This window comes from Monodelphis domestica, chromosome 4 (assembly GCF_027887165.1).
Source record: "Monodelphis domestica isolate mMonDom1 chromosome 4, mMonDom1.pri, whole genome shotgun sequence".
NCBI classification, from domain to species: Eukaryota; Metazoa; Chordata; class Mammalia; order Didelphimorphia; family Didelphidae; genus Monodelphis; species Monodelphis domestica.
In genome coordinates, this window is record NC_077230.1 from 291,367,594 (window position 1) to 291,383,655 (window position 16,062).

The 16,062-nt window shown below is 34.6% G+C and overlaps 1 protein-coding gene across 1 annotated transcript in view; it reads right to left on the bottom strand.

Moving 5' to 3' along the window:
• The window catches only part of MICU2 (mitochondrial calcium uptake 2), a 186,467-nt gene that overhangs the window by 7,727 nt on the left and 162,678 nt on the right, over positions 1–16,062 (bottom strand). The window contains exon 8 of the mRNA XM_007495212.3: positions 5,622–5,719. Within this exon, the coding sequence (XP_007495274.2) occupies positions 5,622–5,719 (98 nt within the window). The remainder of the gene's footprint in view (positions 1–5,621; positions 5,720–16,062) is intronic.

A 16,062-nucleotide genomic window follows, 5' to 3' on the forward strand; every position in this document is an offset into this window, starting at 1 on the left:
CTTCTTTTGAAAACTTCCTGTTCTTTTCACTTGAGTAGAATCTATTGGGGAATGGCTGTTGTTCTTACATATTTGAATCATTTCCTCATATATCTTGGATTTGAAACCTTTATCAGAAAAACTTTCAGCAATAATTTTTTCCTAGTTAAAATAACTTTCCCCCCACCTCAGAGAGCTTCTATTTTCCTTTAAGATGCAGCTCAAGCACCCCCTTTTATATGAAGCCTTTCCTCATCTCTCAATTGCTATTGTCCTGTCCCCTCAAACTACCTTAGGTAGTTATTTTGTATATATATATGTGTGTGTGTATGTATATACCTATCCATGTACTTGATTAACTTTATATTTGTACTGTATATATTTTTATATGTACTGCTTGTCTCCCTCAATGAAATGTAAACTTATTTTGAGTCATTATTATTTCATTCTTTGTACTTCTATTGCCAACAACTAGCACATAGTTGATATTTAGCAATACTTGTTAATGTGAAAGTGATGTAAGGGAATTCAGGGTTTTTAGTGAAACTTCTTATTTTATACAAGAGGAAACTGAGGCCATGGGGTTAGATGACTTGCTCAAGGTCACAGAAGAAATAATTATCAGAGTGAGATATCAACCTAAGTCCTTTAATTCCAGACCCAGTGATTTTTTTTTTCTTGTAATAGCTTCTTAATCTGTAAAATAAAGGCATTGGCCTAGCAGTTAATGCTTTCTACCAGGAGCAGTTCTACTTCTGGAATTATTTATTTTTCAATGACTTTTATAATGGGATTGAAAGTATAAAAAATAAATATGAAGATGATGTTAAATTAGTTGGGCTGTTTAAAAAGAGGCTGAGACAACCTCATGGTCCTTAGGTTGTTTTAGTTCATTTCTGAGAGTCTGAAGAGTTGAAGTAGAAGAGGGAAAAAGGTGTTCCACTGCAGAAAGCTGTTGTTGTTTGTCCTTTGCTTTCAAAGAGGATCAGTGACATCATGGGTGATGACTTGACTGGCATGTCAATTGGATTTGAGTGAGGCAGAATTGCACAGTTATCCACCTCACTCCTTTTCCCAGAGTTCTCAAAGTCCATGGGCCAGACAGAAGTCAGGATGACTGGTGACGCCAGGGAAGCAGAGAAAAGAGGGTGGCATATTTGATATTGGCCATAGCACCTGCTTCATTGCCTGATGGCCTTTGAAACAAACTGTTCTGATCTGTCCATTCAACCAGGGCAGTCTTCACATACTTGGGATAGACTTCCCTCTAACTCATCGAATGTGTTTGAAGTCTCTAAGTTATCCTCAATTTGATTTAGTCCACTTGCTGAAATGGTTTTCTCGGGGTGTAGTCACTGTACATGCTACCATTTCTTGGAACCAGAAGTAAGAACTGGGTAAAAGGGAGACACTAAAGATATATAAGCAGCTCTCTAAAGGGCTTGGCAAGCTCTCAGACCAGAGGCAATTTAAAATTCTTTAATCTAATGACTTTCCTCATTTTTGCCATATCTTAATAGTGTTATATTCAATTTTTACAACTCATCAAGATGTAACAATAAGGGGCAGCTGGGTAGCTCAGTGGATTGAGAGCGAGGTCTAAAGATGGGCGATCCTAGGTTCAAATCTGATCTCAGACACTTCCCAGCTGTGTGACCCTGGGCAAGTCACTTGACCCCCATTGCCTAGCTCTTACCACTCTTCTACCTTGCAGCCAATACACAGTATTGACTCCAAGACAGAAGGTAAGGGTTAAAAAAAAAAAAGATAAAACAATAAATTGGAAGATATATTATGAAGGACAAAAAAGTGCAGGAGCAGTTGCTGATTACTACCAGAATTGGCAGAGGAAGAGAAAAAAAGATGGGAAAAGAAGAAGCAAAAAGAAGTAGAGAAATGCAGGGAAGATAAAAAGGGGAAGAAAGAAAAAAGATGTAGTAAAGAAAGTAGCCTATGGGGTAGTGAATGGGAGAATGCTACCAAAAGTATCTCAGATGCTACTCAGTGAAACTAGTCAAACATTTTTGTCATGCTTAACCATACATATAATAAAAACAATAATATTTTTCAGAGCTAACTGAACATATTCACTAAAATGCAAAACACTAAAGATTTTGCTTTAATATTAGTAGGCTAATAAATCTAAATTTATTTTAAATTATGCTAAAATGTTAATTTTAAAAAAGGTTTTAAATTTTAAAACATTAAAAATTTACCTAGACACTAAAGGGGCAGCTAATATTAAGAACTCCATGTCCTTTATTTCATAAATCTTCAGGATTTAAACAATAAAGATCCACAAGAAGATAATTATGTTCAAAGCTGCCTTAATACAGGCATAATGGGCTTGGTTTAGTGTAAGAGCTACCATAAAAACAAAATCCAATAAATCTAATAATCAAATAATTTGAGAACCTAATATGTACAAGGAATTATGCTAGTATTATAGTTAATAGTCAGAAAGCAGAATAGGTACTTCAAAATTTATTCCAGACAAAAGATTCTTTTTATACCAAGCTTTATGCCAGGAAATGTGAAATCATGCAGGACAAATTGAATTCAATCCCTTCTAACAGCTGATTGACACTAGCAATCTAAAGATTATTTTATTGGGAGAAAGTCATTAATATAAATTTGATAGTTTCTTAATAAATACGTGTTTATTGATTTCTCCATAAGACTTTTAAAAGAGAAATCTGAGGTAGTATAGTATACAGTATTAATATATAATCAAATGACAGAATTCAAATCCTAGCTTAGCCACTATCTGTGTGATCCTATTAAAAACTAGTTTACTTTATAAAAAGCATTCATTTCTTGTACTTCCCCCACATTTGTAAACACACACATTATATATTATATATACATATATGTGTACAAGTATATATAAATATATAGGCTAAGCATCACAAGATCATAGTTTTAGGACTGGCTGGGATCTGAGGCTATCTAGTATAACCCTGCCATTTTACAAACGAAGAAACTAAGACCCCTCTCCTCAAGGGCAAGTGATTTGCCCAAGGAGAAATACAGAAAGAATAAAGGGTAGAATGAATTCAGAACCTTTGATTCCAAATCCAAAACTCTTATTACTGTGCCACACTACCTTTCAGGAACAAAAATGGACAATCCATAAAGCCCCAGAGGCTCAAAGCACGAGTTACTATTGATTTTGTCATTTTTCAACAAATTGCCCTAAAGGGCCATAGTTTTCTTTTGTCAATTATTAGAAAGCTTTTAACTGAAATCCTCATGCAATATTTATTTATGTACTCCAAAATAAATATTAAATCAAGATATAGTGAAAATGTAATTAAGTATGATTTTCAAATTAAAGAGGGAATTGAACTAAAACAGCATATTAATTACTTGATGTACATGAATATATGGCTACACTAAAAACACATTAAAATGGTGCCTTCATGGCAATTTTTCTTCAATGATAATAAAAATGTTATTTATACTCAGTAAGTACAAAATTCTTAATATATGCTGAGGAAAGAATGTGACTAAAGGATTTGCACTTGAATCTAGAAGTTACTTTATAAATTTATGAAAACAATACCTATAATTTTCTTGGTTTCTTCCAGGCAACAGACATGAAACATAGGCTGTGGGTGAATACATTAGGTGATTTACTGGCAAGAGAACATCATAATGAATGGCAGAAGTACACTTAAAATAATTAACATTATACAATAATAATCAATCAATACCAATACCAAGCAACTGTAAAGTGGACCATAATAGACTTGGAAAGTATCCTTATACAACCAAATAAAAAAAATAAAAATAAAAAAAAGAGGACCCACTATCCTAAGGCAACTATTTCTAGAAAAACAAACATACCCTTATCAAGAAGGAAGAGGATAGATATTTTTAGAGCACATGCTAAACAGTCAAAAAGATAGAGAAATAGTTTTGGAACAAAGAGTCAAGCAACAGTAAGGGTGATAACAAGTGAACACCATTAGATTTGTTGAATGCAATCTAAAAACCTATATGAAACTCATTACAAACAATGAGAATGAAATAATAATTTTTAAAAGTTTACAAAGAACTTTTATAATGATTAAAAATTTTTGAGACTCTATATTAGCTTATATTTATTTACTAGTAAAAGTTGAAGAAAGAGAAAGAAAGAAAAATCATCAGGTGTGGTCCTAACTGGAAAAAAAACACAAAACAACAACAAAAAACCCAAAACACTTCTTTTCTGGATCCAGTACCCAGCTAAGGTTCAAGTGGAGCATTAAGTGCTAGAGAGAAGAGAGGAAGAACTCCAGCTCCAGCTCCTATTCAGGAAAAGTCCTATGCCAAAGAGAGCAACCTACTGGGGGTTGGGGGTTGGGGGTAGATGTGGGGTGTGACCCTCCTCTCTTTATAAGGCCAATGACAACACTTCTACTGAGGCTCTCTGACTGGACTGTTTGGGTCATGAGTTCTGACTTCCGATACATTACTAGCCACTCAGGGGCCAGATCCTTTCTGCAGTCTGGACTCCAGGTAGTCACTTGGCCCTTAATGCACATATGCGGGTTAGGGGGTTACATTTTTGTATTAATTTCATACAATTTACATATTTTATTTGAGCCTCATCATAAAACCAAATTAGGTATTATAGATATTACTATTTTCGTTTTACAGGAAATTAAGACATAAAAGTTAAGTGACTTGACCAAGTTCACATAGTTAACAGGTGCTGGATGTAGGATTTGAATCTAGGTTTTCCTGATAAAGTTCAAGACTCTACTTCATTGTGGGTATGTTGGCTGAAGTTTTGATTTAACATTATTCACAGAGAAGCTATTTTCTGCATTATTATAACACTTGGAAAAAATACTGATTATTTACTGCTAGATATCTTACTTTGCTGTACAAATAATTTTCATTAAGGGTTTGCTTTACTAAAAGCAAAGGTTGTAGTCCTGAAAAGTTGGTGTAAATTAAGATTGTATTCATTTATGCATTTTAGTAATCCACTATTTAAAGGAACACAATTATTTTTTAGTACAAAACAGCAACAGCTCACTAATAGTTCTGCCTTGGTTTTATTTTTTATATATAAGATTCTCTTAAAACAGAGTATGCATACTAACTTTTGATATTACTTTTTTTTTAAACCCTTACCTTCCATCTTGGAGTCAATACTGTATTGCCCCCTGAAAGAACTGTTTTAAATATTTTATACACATACTTATAGGTCCTTTCCCTTTTTTGCTTTTTTTTTTAAACCCTTACCTTCCTTCTTGGAGTCAATACTGTGTATTGGCTCCAAGGCAGAAGAGTGGTAAGGGCTAGGCAATGGGGGTCAAGTGACTTGCCCAGGGTCACACAGCTGGGAAGTGTCTGAGGCCAGATTTGAACCTAGGACCTCCCATCTGTAGGCCTGGCTCTCACTCCACTGAGCTACCCAGCTGCCCCCGATATTACTTTTTAAAGTGCTATGGTATTTTAAAAATTAAGGGTCACTACATTTGTGAATGATTTTTTAGCTTTATACTTACTGAATTCTTAGGGACAAATCTGCAAATATTTCTTAGTATTGTAGTTGTTCTAGCGGATAACTGAAAAAATATTTATTTTAAAATATTGATAACATTACATTTTATAACTTGAAGTTTCTCTAAATGCATACTAACCTTCGAAATTCTTTATAGTGAAGTTTCTTTTTTCCTTCCTTTCCAAAGAAATATACCTGAAGAGTGGTATTAATTCCAGAATCTTCCTCTTTTGACTTCTATAAAACCAAATTATTAATTTTTATCATAAAGACAAACTATTTTACAAAGTGAATTAAACAGGCTTTTGCAAAACATCAAACATGTATACAGTATTATGTTTTAATGAAACATTCCCTGGACATAGTTTATATTCATTCCATTCCACTGTGTATCTACATTGGGTGAGGGGAGAAAATCATAAACACTTACCTTTAAAAACAGAAGTCTTAGAATTGATTTGAAATATTAGTTCCAAGGCAGAGGAGTGGTAAGGGCTAGGCAACTGGAGTTAAGACCTGCCCAGGGTCATACAGCTAGTAAGGGTCTAATGTCATATTTGAACTCAGGACTTCCCAGCTCTAGGCATGGCTTTTTATCCAATGAGCCATACAGCTACTCCTCAGCAAGCAATTATTAAGCATTGACTGTCAAGCACTGGTGATAAAATTAAAATGAATGAAATAATACCTACTCTCAATGAATTTATATAGTAATAGGAATGACAAGTACATATATTAGAACACATAGAATAAATACATAAAGTAGTTATTTACAAGTTAGTTTGGGAGAGAAGGTACTTGCAGTTGGAGGTTTAGGAAAGACTCATGTATTAAGTGGTCCTTGAGTTGCATTTTAAAAAAAGGTGGGGGGGGGCACTAGGTGGTTCAGTGGCTGGAGAGCCAGGCCTAGAGACCACAAGCTCCACATTGTTTATAATTTATTTAAAATATATGAATTATATATGCTAATATAAGCACCCTCTGCTTTTGAGTTCCCTTTGGATTTGTTTTACTTTGATACCTTTATCTCTTGATTTTATGGCTATTAAAAATGTAATTGTAGTATATATTATTCTTATTCCCTTTTCTTTTCTTTTCACCTCTTCATCTATTTGCCTTATTTTTTTGTATTTCCAATTTTTATAATTTCTAATAGCATAATATAATCTATTATGTCAAATATCAAAAACTATTCAACCAACTCCCCAAGTCATTGCATCTGTGTTATCTCCAATTATTCTGTCATGACAATCAAAGCTTCCATGAATATTTTTATACATACACAGCTTTTTATCCTCTCAAAAATGCCCGTAGAGTCTAATTCTAGAAATGGGATCCCTAGATGAATAAGCATAGTTTTATAGTTCTTAATGTGTAATTCTATTTTGTTTTCTGAAAAATAATTTACAACTGCTTTAGTAATGTAATATTAGGTCTTTTTCTCCATATTCCTATTAACATTTAATTTGATCAACTTAACCAGTCTGGTTCTCAGATAACATGCATTATAGGCTCATATTTAGCTAGATTGGTCCTTAGGTAGCAGACACAATCTGTTTCCAGGACCATACTCTTTCCAAAACCAAGTCTTTCCAGCTTGGTTATAACCAGTGGAACTTTTATTCAGATGCCACAACCCCTCAGGAATGCATGATTACTTCCATAGTATGATGAATGTTGAAGATTTCTGCAGAATATTTATTTTCTCTAAACCATCACTGTTCTACCAGCAACCTTGTTTGGATTATGAACATTCTTTGGTTTAGATCTTAGCTTTAAGCAGGTATATTATGACCCAATGTTTATATGTCCTGTACTCAGGGAGCTTCAGAGAAAACAACAGGGTAGAGGATCATTCACTCTGCTCAAGGATTTGATACCAAGCTATAAGAAATATTTTTTGGTAACTCCTAATAATTGCTTTAATTTCATCTTCATTGGTAGTATATTTACTCTTTTAATCTTTAATGCTAATGATCTGGTTTCTTTCTCCCTTTTAAAAATCAGATTAACCAATGGTTTGTCAATTTTGTTGATTTTTTTTCATAAAACTAACTCCTAGACTTATTTATTAATTGAATGGTCTTTTATCCAATTTTATTGATCTCACCTTTAGTTTTTAGGATTTCTAACTTAGTGTTTCTTTGGGGATTTTTATTTTGTTCTTTTTTCTAGTTTTTAAAAATTGCGTTCCAATTTGTTTTTTCTTTTTCTATTTTATTAACATAATCATTTAGAGATAAAAATTTTCTTCTAATTAGTGTTTTTGCTGTATCCCTTAGGTTTTGTTGTGCTTTCTTGTTGTTATCATTCTCTTTAATGAGATTTATTATTTTAATAATTTGTTCTTTATCCCATTCATTCTTTAAGTTTATTTAGTCTCCAGTTACTTTTTACTTTTTATTTCCATGGTCTCTTATTTTATATGATTTTTATTGTGTTATGGCCTGAAAAGAATGTATTTAACATTTTTGCTTTTCTATATTTAGCTATATTGTATTTGTGCCCTAATATGTGGTTAATTTTTTAAAGGCACCATGTACTGCTGAGAGAAGGAACACTTTCTTCTTTTCCCATTAAATTCTCTCTGGATATCTATTAGATTTAACTTCTTTAGGATTTTATTCGTCTCCTTAATTTCTTTTTTGGTTAGATTTATCTAGTTCTGAGAAGGGAAAATTATAATCTCCCAGTATTATCATTTTGTTATCTATTTCCATCTGCAACTCATTTAGTTTTTCCTTTAAAATATGGATGATATAACACTTGGTGCGCACAGGTCCAATATTAGTAATGCTCCTTATCTATAGTAATCCCCAACATAACATAGTTTCCTTGCTCTGCCTCCTGATTTTAACCATTTTAGCCCCAACTGTTAGTGATTATGATTGCTACCCCTGGCTTTCTCTGGATCAGCTGAGGCATAGTATATTCTGCTCTAGTCCTTCACTTTCACTCTGGGTGTTTCTCATTTCCAGAGTGTTTCTTGTAAACAACACATTGTTGGAGCTTGAGTTTTGATACATTATGCCATCCATTTTGTCCCATGGGTGTATTTATCCCATTTGCACTAAATATCATAGTTATCAGCAGTGCATTTCCATCTACTCTTTTCCACCTTACTGTTTGTCCCCCTCTTCATTTCTTTTCTCTGTATCCCTCCCTCAGATATCTAATTAAGGTGAGTTTGAGGGCCTTGTTCCTAGGAGCTGCCTAGTTGATTTCATGCTGTTTGCTTTGGTCCTGCCCTCATGGCATGTGGTGCTGGGACTAAGGTCAAGGAAGTCAGAAATGTTACACCCTGGTTGTCCCTGGTGGTTCATTTTCACTCTAGATTCCTATCTGTTTTCTATCACTTTTAGCACTGATTACATCAAGTTATTTTTGATTGTGGGAGATGTTAGGAGGGCAAGGAAACTTCTTGCTCTACTTTGCCATCTTCCCGCGATGTCATCTAAAATGCTTTTGATCAACGCTCCTTACATATGTACAGATTTATTTAAAAGCTTTAGTAATGCCTTCCATTTCTATATAAGTCATTTCAGGATATTTTCAACATGGGGAAAATGAGTAAGACTGTTTCTGATTCTTGCATATAGTCTATTCTCCTTATCTCCTTTTCTATTTTTACCAAAGAATTAAAAAAAAGTTTTATACTCTATAACTATTCTATTACAAAACATTATAAAACAATTTTATAGTATACTTTGAGATCTAGAGGTGCCATTTCTCCTTCATTCTTCCTTTTTCCCCAATATTTTTCTTGAGGTTTAGATCTTTTGCTTCTTTTAGATAAATTTTATTATTTTGTCTAGCTCTATAAAGTTATCTATTGGTAGTTGGATGGATATAGCACTAAACCTACAAATTATTTTAAGTAGTCTCATAACATTAGTATAGCTCAACTATAAGCTCTGATTATGTCTTCTATGATATGGAATTATTTCTATAAAGTGTTTTGTAATTGCATTTATATGTTTCGAGTATGTCATATTGGATTTTTGCAGCTTTTTCTGTAGCCTACAACTTTGCTGACATTATTAATGGTCTTGTATCTTTGCTGATATATAGTTTACGGAAGTTTATTAAATAATCATGGAGAGAGAAGTAATCCTTATTTAATGGGAAAGGTTCTAGTGTATCCCCATTGCAAATAATACTTCTTTTGGATTGACAGATACATTTTATGATACTAAAGTTTATCTATGCCTAGATTTTTTAGCATAAATGAATGTTGTCAAAAGTTCTTTCTGCAATTATTGAGATAATAATGTAGTTTAAGATGTTTTAAAAATATAATCATGTGGATTATTTCTCTAATGTTGAATCATTCTTGCATTCCTTGTATAAATCTAACTTGATTATGATAAACAATTTCTTAGATCAATCAATTAGCCAATTAATTAATTACTGGAGTGTTTGACAGGATTTTATTAATATATTTTGAATTGACATTCACTAATGACAGTGATCTATAATTCTCTTTCTCGACCTTATCCTTCCCTGGTTTAGGCATTAGGACTATATTTGTCTCATAAAAGAATATGGCAAATCTTTCTCAATTTTTTGGAATAATTTGAGTAGTTTTGGTATTAAACTGATAGAATTTTCCTATTAATCTATTAGGATCAGTCATCCTGCTCCACATCCCCTACTTTGGTACTTCCTTTATAGCTATTTTTATTTCTTTTCTTGGAGATTGAATTATTTGATTGCTTTTTGGTCTTCTGTTTAGATATTTTCTATTTTTGAAGGTATTCTTTGACTTTTCCTGCTCCCAGTTTTATTAATATATAACTGTATAGAAGGTTTTGATAATTCTTTTTATTTCTCCTGGTTTTGTTTTGATTTTATGTTTGTTTGCTATTTTGTTGATTTTATTTTTTGCCCTTTTCTTTTTAATCAGATTGGCTAAAAGTTTAATGACTGTTTAGTCTTTTCAAAGAACTGGCTTTCAGTTTTTATCACTGATAGAGTTTATAGTTTATTTTCCTTCTAATTTTTAATATTTCCTCTTCCATGCTTATTTTAGGTTGGTTTGCTAGCTTTCATATATATATACATATATATATATATATGTATGTATACACACACACACACACACACACACACACACACACACATATATATTTATAGTTACTTAATCCTCTCATTTCCTATTTTGTTACTATACACTTTTAGGGATATGATTTTCTTCCATACAAGTACCTTAGCCACATTCTAGAAACTCTGGCATGTGTTTTCAGGATTACCACTGAAAAAACATAATTATGGTTTCTATGATTATTCTTTGATCTACTCATTATTTAGGATTTGTTATTAAATCTTCATCCTGGTCTATGTCTTTTGCTTGTGTTCCCTGAATTATTATTTTTTATTATGTTATTTTCTGAAAAGAACATGTTTACTATTTATGTATTTTTACATTTGTTTGCAACATCTTTATATAGGGTCAATTTTTGCAAAAGTTCCATGTGGTTCTGAGAAATACAGATTCCTTAGCAGTCTTATTTAAAAGATGTCCTGGATCTTTTAACTTTAGTTTCTCCAGCAATTTGTACATTTTTACCTTTCTCCTTCTGTTTATCTTTTTGTTCGACTTCTCCAAAACTGAGAGAGGGACATCAAAATCTCCTCCCAATGTATTAGTATTACCAGTACTGTATTACTATGTCTTCTTGTAATTCAGTTAATTTTTCCTTCATGAATTTAGATGAAAGGCATTTGGAATATATAAATTTAACAAGTTTAAAAATAAATAACCAAAATATAAATAGATAAACAAGACTACAACATTGTGATAAAAGGAACCATAGACAACAAACCAATATCAATTAAACATAAACTTCAAATGCACAGCAAGATCAAGAATATAACTATCTTTGTGTGTGTGGCTTTGTTTGGGGTTATGGGAAGTGAGTAGATAGAAGAATTGAGTGATTAGGATGGTTGAGGGACAGTCAATATGCACATTGAAATCCTCTAGTTTGGAGGTAAGAGTTGGATAGGAGAGAAAAATTATGAACCAGGTATCAAACTCATTGAGGAAGGAAGGGGAGAAGAAGCTGGGACATTGTAAATAACAACCATGAGGATTTTGTCTGAGTGGTAGATATGAATAGCATATTCAAAGGAAGAGAGACTACTGAGTGATGGAAGTAGGGGGAAGAACCTGGAAGTGGAAAAAAGGGAGCAAAAGAGTATTCCAACTACTTGCCTCAGGGTACATTCTGGGCTCAGGAGATATAAGGTATAAGATGCTCATGCATAGTCTGTTGTGCCTCACTTTGTGCCTCACTTTTAGAAATACCAGTACCTGAAGGTGATAAGAGAGGATATTGCCCCACTGTAGGAAATTCCTATGTTCCTGATTGTGAAATTCATTATTAAAATCTGCCTTCACCATATTTTCCTGCCCACTCTCCCCACCTCCTGTAAACCTTAAAATTTCTTAGACTTATGAATGTTGGAAATTTCATACTTGGAAAAAATTTCCTACTGATAGTAAGAACTCTATTAGAATGTGAACCCCCTTGGCATGGGAGGATCCTTCTCCTCCCTACCTAAGACTACTTTAGGACAGAAACCTTTTGCTAAACAATGGAAAGGGCTTTGACCTATGCTTAAGCATAGAACAGGAAGTTCTTTGAGTCATGATTGATTTTAGAATTGATACAATAGAGATACTTGGAATGACAGAACCAGGTCTTGAAACTACAATCTCCACCCTACTCAGAGTAAAAGGATTTAGGAAGGGCTGCAGTAAGGATCAAGATTTAATTATTTGAGAATATGACCTTCAACAGACATGTGCAAAGGGGCAGACCTCTGGGTGGTCCTGGGTTAAGCTAGAGCCACCATTGGCACAGGGAAGACATGGACAGTGATTGGGAGATGTGAGAACTGAGGGGAGGGAACTTAGATGTTTTCCTTAAAGATAGCGGGGTCTGAGGACTGGGGGAGAGAGGTTTTGCTCTGAGAGGTTGTGCTCTGAAAAGTTTTGCTCTGAAGGAGGCTGGAGGTGGAGGCCCCTGAGACTGTTTCTCCATTTTGGTCACGTGAGTGATAGGGACTGATCTCTTTTCTTTGCCTCAGCTATCTAAGGGCTTGGGCCTTTTGGCCCAGCCTAAACAGAGGGGGTATTTAAGCCCTATTCCCTTTTCTCCCCTTTCTCTCTCTCTCTCTCTCTCTCTCTCTCTCTCTCTCTCTCTCTCTCTCTCTCTCTCTCTCTCTCTCTCTCTCTCTCTCTCTCTCTCTCTCTCTCTCTTTCTCTCTCTCTAATACCTTTCTTCCTCCTGTTTGTAATTAAAACCTCCATAAAAGGTTGACTGCTGACTTGAGTTTCATTTAGGAATTACATAGCTGAATTCCTTGGCAACCTTAAATTAATATATATCAGTCTTTTAAAGTGATTTCCTTGTCACACTCCTGCTTGAAATCTCCTATCTGGGTCCATACCCTTCCTCTCTTCTGGGTGTCTACTGTCTCTAAGAACTCTTAATTCCCCTTTCACCTGAGGAATGATGAGTGATCTCTTCAAATACCAAGTCCCTGCAGATTATATCTATTCAAATGTCTTTATCTCTTAAAATATCTTTCTTTGTCAATGGGCATGTTCTTCAATTAAATTCATTAACCACTTATTAAGCACCTACTAAATACCAGGCACTCACATCAAAGAAACAATAATTCTCTTCTTTCTCCCTTTTAGTCCCTCTCTAGACTCACTTCTTTTTGGGAAAAAAAAAGGAATTATTTTCCATTCATTATTAAACTTTGCTTTGATAACCCTTTTAAAAATCTTTTTCTCCTTTTCCCTTCTGCCATTTATTCCTACAAAACATTGATTCACCGGTAGGCCCAGTGTTGTAAAGTTTAATCCATTATGTTACATTTCTATTTCCACCATCATTTCTATTTGAGTTCTGCTTTCACCTCATCTCCTTGTGTACTTTTAGAATGATATCTCTGAATAAACTCTCTGCTTTTATTTTGTCCTGGCTACTACATTTCTATCATTTCTGTTGTAAAGGAGTGTTTGAAAAGCAAATCATTGCTTAGGTCTGGTGTTCTTTGTATTATGTATCTCCTCCACCATTCCCACCCCCTCTTATGTTGAGCTTCCAACTTTTTTTCATTAATTGTTATGCTCAGTTTTGAGGGTATATTACTTTGGGTTGCATTTTGAAATTCTTTGCTCTTTGGAACACATTATTACATTCCTTCCTCTGGATTCTAGTGGATTCATAATGTGCTTGTGTTATTCAAATTTTGCAGTCTTTCTCCTGGTAGCTTGCAGGGTATGTTTGTCACCAAAATTGTTAAATTTAATCACTATGTCTTGGAGTTTGTAGCACTGGGTTGTTGTTTTTTTTTTCTGGAGGAAATATGTGAATTTTTTCAATTAGTACTAATATTATTTTCAAAATGGTTTACTTTTATCTTGTTTTCTTTTAACATTATTCCTTTTTGTTTCTCTTCTTTCAGTGTTCTTTACTTACATGTATTTATATTCTCAATCTGTTATTCTCTTTGTTACTTTAGTAAGACTTGCCACCATGGATTTAAGCTTTTTTACTTTAATTCTAGTAATCATTTCTGCTGTGCAGGCCATAAATTCTGATTTTGCAATACTTATTTCTCTTTTAAACTATTTTGGAACATCTTGCCATGGTTCTATGATGTATTGGGATTCAATCCAGATGTTGCTTATCATCTTATCAGATGTTGATTCATATTTCTTTGAAATGTATTCATAGATTTCTGGACCCTTTTAGCTTATATAGAATCCACATTTTCTTTTGTTAGTAGTATCTTCCCTGTTGGTTTATCGGCTTATACTCAAGAGCTTTAATAGTGTGTTAGTCTTCCTGAGTTCTTTGGTAATTTTAGATATTTTTCTCTACTGCTCACTTTCTAACAACTTCTCCTTTGATTATGGTTTTCCTGGGAGTTGCATCTGAAAGCCATTCAATTTCTTCCTCCCATTCTGGGCAAATCATGTTTCAAAAGCCCCAGTCTCTTCTCCAAGTGACTTCTACTAGGGGGCAGAACTGGCCACAGCTGCCCACCCTTTGCTTCAGGAAAATCTGGTAGATCCTTGCACATTCTGGCATCCTTCCCCAGTTTCTTCTTTTCCTTAGTTCTCTAGAAGAGTATTGTGGCAGAGATAATACACTGCAGTCCCAAACAGAGCAAGCTTCTGTCTTTTGAGTTTCTGCATGTAATAGTTAAAGGAATTGTTGAGGATTGAAGAGGTACAGGGAATAAAAGGGTTTGTAACCAGGAATGGAGGAATTGAATGGATAGAGGGAATATGGTTTCTGGTGAGGTAAAAGGAGAGAGGTACCCCTTGCTGAGAAGCTGTCTTTGAAAAACGGGGTTCCCTGAGAAATGGGCCAACTATTATAGCCTGAGGGAGTGTCTTCTCTATTGATTGATGTTGAAGGTATCCCAAGGCAGGTAAGCACAGACCCTCCCGAGGGACAAGCATCCCCCTAGACCAAGTCTCCCGGCAGGGGTCCAATAAGAACCATTTATGGTTGAATGGTTGTCCTTAGGTTCGGCTCCCTCTATGTTCCCTTGAAATGATAGTCCTCTTACTGACTGGGGTTTATTTAAATAAAGATGAATTTAATAACAAGTTTGGATCAGAAAGGTATCAGGGTAGAGGGAAGAGGGGTTCCCTATACTTTTCCCAGATTGAGTCTGAGTCTCTCTCAGCTTTTGAGCTGAAGTCAGGCCTCGCAGGCCGATGGTGAGTTTCTTTTATTCCTGTCTATGCTAATCTATGCTAGCTTTCTTAAGTTCAAAGTCTTAACAGTAGACAGCAAGAGGAAGAAAAAGTTCTGATCTTCAGAGTTGGTTGGGCTTGTCTCTTCAGGCTAGCACCCCTAAAGACCAGCCTTAAATTCAAACTGCTCCCCTTAAATCCTTTTGTTCGATGACATGATTACAAGAATCCAGGTAGAGCACACAGTTGGGAAAATCCAGGAATGGAGGTACTTCTATCCAGAGACAGGAAGAGAGTGCTCCTTCCAGTCCAAGGGCCAGGAAAGAGAGTCCTGGAGAGCAACTGTCACTTTCCAAGTCACCCCTCCCCCCACCAACTGTCATTGTTGTCAATACCTTCACTCCAACATTCCAACTGCTGTTTGATCCACCTGAGTGGCAGAAAGGTACCAAGCTTGATTCAGTTTTCCTTTCCACATGCAGCATTGGGAGAAGTGAGGCAGGGTAGGCAGAGTTGAGTTCTATGGCAAGTCTGTGGATTAGTTTATGCAGCCTACTTAGTGAGTGCATTAAGGCTTGAGGATTAGCATCCTCTTCTGTTAGTTCATTGGATTTTAACTTTTATGATTCTTGGTACCTTAACACTTCAAAAATAGCTGAAACTTTGTTATCTCTTATACCTAATTCTACCTTTGGAGACATGTTAAGAGGACTGTGAAGATCAGAGAAAGTGTCTAGTCCTCAGTCTTAGTCATGTGATTTTTATTATTTTAAATGAAGTATCTTTACCAGTTCTTCTTGGTTTCTATTATATAAAATGCTGGTGATTTTGGTGTATTTTATTTTGT